This window comes from Gavialis gangeticus, unplaced genomic scaffold (genome assembly GCF_001723915.1).
Source record: "Gavialis gangeticus isolate Ggan-Ray unplaced genomic scaffold, GavGan_comp1, whole genome shotgun sequence".
NCBI classification, from domain to species: domain Eukaryota; kingdom Metazoa; phylum Chordata; order Crocodylia; family Gavialidae; genus Gavialis; species Gavialis gangeticus.
In genome coordinates this window covers 84,972,342-84,981,696 of record NW_017729022.1, presented here as the reverse complement: position 1 = coordinate 84,981,696, position 9,355 = coordinate 84,972,342, and the positions used below count along the sequence as shown (strand labels likewise).

The 9,355-nt window shown below is 42.2% G+C and overlaps 1 protein-coding gene across 2 annotated transcripts in view; it reads left to right on the top strand.

Annotated features, from left to right (window-relative positions):
- Positions 1–9,355, top strand: part of CACNA2D4 (calcium voltage-gated channel auxiliary subunit alpha2delta 4) — a 218,964-nt gene that overhangs the window by 46,213 nt on the left and 163,396 nt on the right. For both annotated transcript variants that reach the window (XM_019515536.1, XM_019515537.1), the window contains 5 exons: positions 35–166; positions 1,056–1,116; positions 2,100–2,250; positions 4,008–4,082; positions 5,089–5,178. In XM_019515536.1, coding sequence (XP_019371081.1) covers positions 35–166; positions 1,056–1,116; positions 2,100–2,250; positions 4,008–4,082; positions 5,089–5,178 — 509 coding nt within the window. The remainder of the gene's footprint in view (positions 1–34; positions 167–1,055; positions 1,117–2,099; positions 2,251–4,007; positions 4,083–5,088; positions 5,179–9,355) is intronic.

Here is a 9,355-nt window from a genome sequence, read left to right as displayed (position 1 = left end):
TGCCCTCATCCCTTTTTTCCTGCTTTGCCCACAGATCCAGACATTTTAAATGGAGTTTACATGTCAGAAGCCTTGAATCCAGTTTTTGTGGACAATTTCCAAAGGGATCCAACACTGACCTGGCAATACTTTGGCAGCTCTGCAGGATTTTTCAGGCTTTACCCAGGTAAAGGAGTTCAGACCTTTTTAGCCTTTTCTCTGAAAAACTGGGCCTAAACGTGAGTTTTGCAGAGAAAAGAACACTCTGTGACAGAAGCCACTGTGAGGAGCTTAGTCAGAGGGGAGATCGCTAGCTTGCATTGTAGCGTAGTAACAAGCCTGCCTGTCACACGCGCACAACTGTGGTTTGAGGCCAGTGGGGATTGACCAGGAATGCCTCTACCATTGGGCTAAAAGAGTAACACTGTTGGCAGGAGCAGACTTACTCTCTAGGGGCGTATTTACACATGCTCCAGGGTGCAGGGGTGGAGGGAACACTTTAATTAGAGTTGCTTTGAGAGAAAGCAGCTCTAATTAAAGCGCCCGCAACATCACTTGGATTCAACATCTATATGTGAGTTGGTCACTAGAGGGAGGCATAGCACAGACAGAAATATTCTGCTGGCCCATGGGCTCAGCAGGGCGACACCCTATAGAGGTGCAGCCTGTTCCCACACAGCCATGACTGAGCCCTTTGTACTGAATCCAGGTTACTTTCCTGTTTCTCTTGTTGCTTTTTAAGTTTTAGCTGTTCTTTGTGAGAGAAGGATACTGGCAAAAACTATGTCCAAATAGTGTAAGGGTGAAATATGTTCCTAGGAGCAACAGGCAGAGTTCAGATTCTGAATGAAAATTTATCAACACTTTAAAGTGCATATACTAAGGATAGGCATACTTGTTTTTTTTTTAATATGGCTGCTGCTGTCACTACTGGGGCTCTGCTTACAGGCTGTGGGACCCTGTGAGCTAAGGTAGTTAGGTCTCAGCAGAGCTCTGGTGCCCTCAGGGAGGCACCAAACACCTCTTTTTCCTGTGTTATAAAGCTTGTTGTTTCCTTCTTTTTGCTGTTCTTTCAGGGATAAAGTGGATACCAGATGAGAATGGCGTCATCTCCTTTGACTGCAGGAATAGAGGCTGGTGAGAGCTTTGGAGGGATTTCTCTCTCTTTCTCCTTTTCCTTGTCTCCTTTTCCTTGAGGTTTTAAGTAAGAGAAAGAGAGGGTAAAAACTGAGAGCATGGGACTTCACCATTACAACTCCTGTGAAGTACCATGTGTAAATATATATTGTAGCCAATGATTTTTCATAGGCTCAGAGGAACATAGGATCGTAGGAAAGTAGGACTGGAAGGAACTTCATGAGGTTACCTAGTCCAGCCCTCTGCTCAAGGCAAATCAGATGCTGTATGGACTGAGGTACCCAGGCCCTACAGTTTTGATTTATCTTAATTAGTGTTCTTCTCCTTCCTAATATGGGTTATACAGATATCAGTTATGGGCATACAGACCTGGCTGCCTAGCAACTCCAACAGGGAGTCTAATCAGCAGCTTGTGTCACTCCCTGCTCCTGGGAGAGAGAGAGAGGAAGGATGGATTACAACCTGGGCTGGTGTATGGGAGTAGAGTGCTCTCCACCCCATTTAGTTGCCTCTCTCTTTATCTTGGTATCTAACATGTCCTACCTGGAATTGCCACCAGTATCTCCCTTCTTCCTTTGTTCCTCTTTGTGATGACATCGCCAACATGGTGGGACTGCTCAGATGCCATCAGTGCCACTGATTAAATCTCTCAGCTTGTTAGCAGAAAGTTCCCTCTGATCCATCTGTCAGCTATGACTGACATATCACTTCTTTAGCAGCCCCAACATTTGGCTGTCCAGCAATCCTGAACCAGGTCCCATGAGGTACTCCTGTTGGGACTGCAGGATAACCACAGTCACATGTGTATAAGGGATGCATCCTGTAAATGGTAAGGCATCTTTCAGGCATCTGCACCATGGTTGTATTTTATCTGGGATCTAGTAACATGTCACAGACCTGGCATGGCCAATAAAATGTTTAGAATTCTTTCCTCTTGGATATTTATACTATACCAGCTTATTCTGTCTCTTCTTCCTATGAAGGTATATCCAGGCAGCCACCTCAGCCAAGGACATTGTCATTGTGGTGGACATCAGTGGGAGCATGAAGGGTTTGAGGATGACCATCGCCAAGCACACCATCATCACTATTTTGGACACTTTGGGAGAAAATGACTTTGTCAATATCATTGCAGTAAGTTAGTCCTGTTCCAAGTAAGAAACTTCCCTTTTGGCCCTCCAGCCCCATTAACACACCTACAGGGCTTATAGTAATATTACTATAGTACTTAGCACCAATGTTAGATGGCAAGTGGAAATAAATAGAAATCAGCTTAGATAGGTCAGCTGCAAGTGCTTTGGAAAGTGACTGATAGGTAAAAGGTCTTTCCAAGCCTAGTGGCCCATACTACTACCGTGGTTAAAGAATGCCTGCTTCTGTGGCCAACAGTAAACCAGGGAGAGATGTGGCTATTATCACATCTAACTGCCTTGGACTACTGCCAGAATAGCCAAGTACTCATTTACAGCTTGGTTATCTAAGAGATAGCCTTTTGTATGAGTCTAGAGCACAGCTTGAGTTCATGCCTTTGGCGCAGTCACAAGACTCCTTAACCATTCTGTCACTGTGCCCCTTAGGTGAAGATCAGGATGATAGATACTAATTCCTCTTCTTCATCCTGTTATTGACCTTCAGAGCAAGGTTACTCCTTTGCTTGGTTTTCTTACTTCTCCTAGTTAAGCAATGTTTGAGTGAGGTTACAAGAGCTCTGTCTGCTGCATGGAATTACCCCAATTTGATCAGTGCTGCTTTCATATTTCACAGACTAAACCCAGTAGGATTGAGTCACTATCTGGGTGAGATCACCTGATGCTTCAGAAAGTGATGTGGGTGGGTGCCCTGTGGCTTTCCCCTTTTAGTAATGCTCTCGCATGGTCCTAGGAAGCTTTCTGCTTTTGGTAGTACCATCTTTCTTATAGGATGTAAAAACCAGATCCTGACTAATTGGGCTTAAAAGAGAGCCATTTTCTTAAGCAACATAGTTTTAATTCTTTATGCTGGGGTCATTGTCATGCACCACTTTCTGCACTGGCTTCTTATAGAATACAGACCAGCTCAAAGTCATTCTCATAATTTTCAAAAGCCCTGCATGGAATTTGAACTGGCATCATAAATGCCACTACATCCCCATGACATCCCAGGTCAGTTACCTCCCTGTGGGGCACCAAGACTATTGACTGTTACAGAAGGAGCTTCTCACCAAAGGAAGCAGAACTTCCTCAGGAACCTGACCAAGACTTTGCAAGTCAAGACCAGGTTTAAAAGGAATTGCTGCTAACTATCTTTTTCATAGATACATTTTCAAACCACCCAACTTTAGCTTTCCTACCCATAGTACCCTGATACCCATACACTTACTGGAACAAACCTACTGAAATCCTTCCTGATGGTAGGAAAGAAAGTAAAAACACCTTGTCATCTAAGTTGTTCCAATACTTCTGTGATGACAGCCATGTAAGCACCTAAGTGAATGGAGGAGTCAGCAGTGTTGATCAAGGAATGGAGAGAGATCATTATGGTGTTGGAAAAGTGTTTTGTGATTTTTTTTTTTAAAGACTAATGTAATTTGTGTTCCCTTTAAGCAACTATATTTTAACCTGAGATCTGTATGCTGTTGGAAATTAAACTAGTTGTGCAAGTTAGCAGAGTGTGGAGAATCCTACTGGAGTTCTGTTAATAAAAATAATATTAACCTCCACTTCTGTATATGCTTGGACTTAATTCTGCAAGACATTAACCTTTATCTAGTGTATTGTTTTTCATACACAGACATTTTGAAAAGCATATTTTCCCTAGCTCATGAGACTGGCACAACAAAATTATAAAAAAATCTCACTTTCAGAAAGTTTCTTTTATGGTCGTAACACCAATCTTTTACTTTTCTTTTGCAGTATAATGATTATGTCCATTATGTTGAACCCTGTTTTAAGGGTATCCTGGTCCAAGCAGACAGAGATAACAGAGAGGTGAGCTTTTATTGTAGTTGGCTTCATAAAGGTGGTGGTGCTCTGGTGGGAAACTCTTAAGGACTGGGAATAGCCAATGCCCAAAAGTATGCAGTTTTAAAATTTAAGATACAAAGAGCCAGATTCACTTGTACCCACTGGTTTCTTTGTGCTTTTCTGGTTATTTAAAGTATCTGAAAACTCAATTTAGCCAGCCAGTTAAACCAGGTTTAATAACTGACTTGTGCCATGGAAGCAGGCCAAATTGGCACTTGCTAGACTGTACCAGTAAAGCTGGACCCTAGTGCCAGAACAAATACCAGGGCATAACTCTTGGGTACACCAAATTCCATTTCTAAAAACTTAGACTTTCTGTTCAAGTACATGGCCTTAGAAAAAATGGAATTCAGCCATTTCCCTAGAAGGTAATATCATAAAAATGCCTGGTGACCAGTGAGTTCTCTAGCCTGGTTTCACCCTTTGACAGGGTACTTTTCCAGCACGCTTTTGTGATAGCTGCTGTTCTAATCTGGAAACAACAAGCAGCTGCGGCCCTGAGGTGGTCACTGTGCATCTGACTGCTGTTAGCTGCACCTCCCTCTGGGCATACATGTATTTTTAGCTTCTATTACATCTTCCCTGTTTCTGTCTCTCTCTTGCTTGCTCGCTCTCTCCCTTTAATTCCCCTGGAGGGGGTGCATCCTCACATTGTCTGCAGTGAGCATTGTCAGAAGTTTTCTCCTCAGATTGCTTCCCAAACTCATCTTTGTTTCACTCTCATCAAAGGGCAGATGTCCTAAAGGAGATGGCTGCTGCTTCTGACAGTATCACATACAGCCCATATATGAACATGATTGCCCTGCGGCAGAACTGTCACTGGAGCAGCCTAATGACTTCTACATCAGCATCTGCCATAATGGAAAACTGCCTGGCTATCAGTAGCCATCTTGCACCCTCTAATACTGAGAATTTTGCATCCGTGCCATCTGCCTCTCATAGCTTTAATACGTTTCTCTCTTGTTACTAGCACTTTAAGCAGTTGGTGGATGAGCTGCAGGCAAAAGGAGTGGGGACCGTGAACAATGCCTTGACTGAATCCTTCAAGATCCTGAGGGAGGTAGGAGCATTAGTGTTGAAGGTGCTGCAAGGCACACTCACTGTCTCCCACCACCACTTCCTTCCCATGCCGTTAGCACTGTGCAGGTGGGACGGCTTTGAAGGGGCCTCGCCCTCCTAGAGGGACACAAATGTTTTATGACTGCCGCAGCTGCTGATGAGCACGCTGGCTACAATTGTATGCCAGACTTCCAGCGGGGGTGATGCAAGCACCTAAATGGAGGTCTTCAAAAGTAGACTGGGCGCTCACTTTGCTGGGGTTATTTGACCCCAGCAGTCTTTCCTGCCCAGAGCAGGGGGGCTGGACCCGATGATCTCACAAGGTCCCTTCCAGCCCTAAACTTCCATGAACCTGTGAATTCTAACATGGACTTTGGTTGAGAGGTACTTGAGCAATATTATGTTGGAAATCTGTTCGTTTATAGCCCTTAAACCAGTTCTTATCCCTGGGGAGGGACAGCAATGAAGGCATCTGTGTGACTCTGGAAAATGGTCTGGGGCTAGATGATAGGGACTAGAACTATTTGTTGCAAACACTTGCAGTGCCTGCAGGGAAAGGTGACCCCATAGATCAGTGGGTTGAATCATTCATGATGCATCTACTCAGTGCAGTTTGCTCCATTTAATCAACCCCTTTTCCTTCACATTTCCGCATTGCGCCAATCCACCTGTGGCTGGAAAGTAAATGATTGATTGTGACTGCTGTCCAAGTGAGAGGAGGGAGGAGTGGGAAGAGAGAGAGGGTGCTGTAGAACAAAAAGCCTTGAAATAACATAAATAAACCTAGATTTGTGCAGCCAAATTAAATTATGTTGGTAAAAACCTTATATCCACTTTAATGGGACCAAAGTGAGGCAAATATTGCATGTTTTTTAGGAGTAGGTCCATGTTTTCAGTGGTGTATCTAGGGCAAGGTTACTGGGACAGCCTCCCTGGGTGCTGACTTGGGAGGAGGGGGTGAAAGAAAGCAGCTGCTGCTGCAATCACACAATCTTGTCAGCAGTGCAGCAGCAACCAGAAGTTGCTGCTTGCCCCTGTATGTGGTAGCTGCCCCTGGGGCCTGGCCACATCATTGTGCCTTTGCGCATTTTCTCTTTCTTTCACTGCTCATGTTATCTGGGATGTACAGGGGCTGGTTCTGCTCTTGCACACACTGCTGTTAGTCAGGAGTAACTCTGTCAAAAACAATGGATTCACATCCATGTATTGAGACCAGTTGTGTCCCTGAACTCACAACAGTATCAAATAGTCCATTGAAGTTCATGATGAAACTGCTTGTGGTACCAAGGGAGACACTGTGAAGCAGTTGCTAGTGGTGATTTGTGATTTTTAACAATGGCTGCGGTGAACGTAATAATAATATTGGTAAAACTAATAGTGACATTAAATGTGTTCTTGACTGACTGTGATAACATTATATTCATTCTGACAAGGAAGGGTGTGAGTGAGCAGTGGTGGCAAATGTGATGATTCAGACCCTGAGGGCTGTTTTTATTCTTCAGTTTAGTATTAATTTTTTGAGGATCAGTACAGTTCATATGGAAAATGCCAGATGTACAACAAGATAAGGTGAGAATCAGCCAAGTAATTCAGAACATGTCCTATGCTCAAAGGATTCATTCAGGATTGATTACCTTTCATGAGTAATTGGGACCTCAGTAGCCTGACACAAAAGGATGACTCAGCTTTGCTCTTTAAAATTGCTGAAGGAAACACAATGAAAAAACCCCTCCCAAATCTTGGTGAAACCCACTCTCCGAAATATGGTTTCAGTCCTGGAATAGTATGAAGTGGCCTGGTGGTGGTGGTGATCATAAGGACAGTATGGTGTGTGTTAAATTGTTTAATGGTACTGTACTGATGTTTACTTTTCCATGTCAGCAGTGATGAGATATTTAGCTACATTCTTTGCTCTCACCAGTATTGCAGAAGTATGGCTGCACTGGTTTTGAGGATGCTGTCCCTTAGTCAGCCTAGTGCAAATGTATCAGAATCAAACCTGGTGCTGGTATTGTGGATAATGGCAGTAGCTGAGAGGACACAGTGGGAGTAATAGGGCTAAATATGGATGTAAGAATGGTCTGAAAATGAAAGTTTGGAGTTATGATTGTGGTAATAATATGCTAGTACCTCTACTAATAATGATATGATGGCAAGTCCAAGAGGATGGTAATGTAAAGAATGAGGTAATTGGTAGTAGTATAATTCTAAAATTACTATCTTGAAATACTGTGTTCCTTTGACTATAAGATGCTGCTGAATTTAACCTATGCCCAAATTTTGTGACACTTAATTTAAGAAAAAAATATTTTTTATTATTCTTGTTTAGATGTCTGAACATCTAATACAGAAGTGCATCTATGGTGCATATATGAGCTTTCTTTTCTTTCTCTCTCTCTTTCTCTTCCATTTTTTAAAATCTAATTTAAGATACAAGCCATACTAGAAGAAATGTTTTGTTCTAAAAAGTGCATTGTATATTGAAGGAATGTGGTAGCTAGCTAGTGGTCCCTTAGCTAGAAGAAGTTTATAGCTTTATGTTTTATGTGGTAAGATTGATTTTAATCTTCATAACTAAATTACTTTTGAAAATTTGGCCATTATTTTTTGCTGACTTACAATAACTGCTCTATGGAAAAAGTGTGGAAAGTGGGTATATTAATATATATTTGCCTTGGACTTGGTGAGAGGCTTAGTTTCTTACCGTGGATAAAATGCTTTGAAGTCCTACAAATTGCTATGCATGTTTTGCGTACCTGTGTGTGTATGGACATGTATGTCATCTCCCCTCGGTCTCCTGTTTTCTTCAAACTTGCTTTCCCCAGGTCTCACAGTCTTTTCTTCAGGACTTATTTTTCCAAGTCTTTCATTCTGTCCCTTGCTCTGTCCTGAACTGTCTCCAGTCTGACTAGCTTCTGTGAAACACAGAGCTCTAAATTGGATGCAAGGCTATAGCTGAGGCTCACCAACTGCCAAGCAGAGCAGAATAATCACCTTGCATGCTTTATATAAGCTTTCTTCTCCTAAACCAACTCAGTACATCAAGTTACATTTTTCCTGACAGTGGCACATTGTTAATTGATATGGAGTTGATCTGGTATTCCTTCTTAGCCACACTCAGTCTCATGTTCTGCATATTGTGCCTGTGATTAATCTTTCTTATGTAAATGTATTTATATTTCTTTAATGAGTCTCCTAAGATGAAGCAGTGTGCACTTTGTCTGACAGGGGTCCTCAATTCTCAGGAGGCACATAAAATAAAAGGGGGATTAATAAGGTGTTTCCTTGATTACAGAAGATTTATTCTTTGTTTTTTTCAGCAGTTATCAAGGCATGAGAGCCCTTTTATAACTGCCCAGAAAAGGCCCAAGTCAGTCACTGCTCCTATAAGACCACATTCAAAACTCTCTCTCTTTTTAACACCTTGCCATTCAACTGTCAATCAGATTTTGTGTCACATTCAGAAGTGACATAAATGGTGGAGTATGGGATATACATGTCAGGTACAAATCAGTCAAAACTGATAAAACTGGCACCAAATTGGCATTGGATGAGGTATCAAATGTGTGCAACTTAAACAGAGTTGGTGTTCTGTCTTTATTGTATAATAGCTCCATTTCACCCACATTCCTCTCAGTTATCTATATAAATAGCACATAAGGCTTTTTTGCCAACTGCAAATTATGTTCTTTGTAGTTCATTTATCTGGTTGGTCACAATGTGATCTAAACAAAGATGCAAAAACAAAGATCCAGTAATCTTTAGCATATTTTCACTATTCTTTCCTCCCTCAGTTGTAGCTTTCAGCACCTTTATCTTTAACCTCCATCTGCACCTAAGGATCACTTCATGATGCTTTTGATGCATGGCTCCAGTTTGAGCTTTGTCTGAATAGGTTTCTGTGCTTTGGCACCTTATAAGAACTCACCTGTTATGCAGGTGGTGATGCTTCTCCATTGTAGCCAAAGGGTGCCAAATTCCAGCCACCTGGATACCCAGATTCCCTATTTTTAAGCAAGGTTTTTCAGGTCAGGGGGCAGGGAGAGGGGTGGTGTGCATGGGAATGTGATAAATGTATTTATATGTGCCATTGATTAAGACAGTAGACTTCTACCAAATATTTGAGGCATATTTAAATTATGTTGGCTACATATGACTTAGATATGATCTTTAAGGCA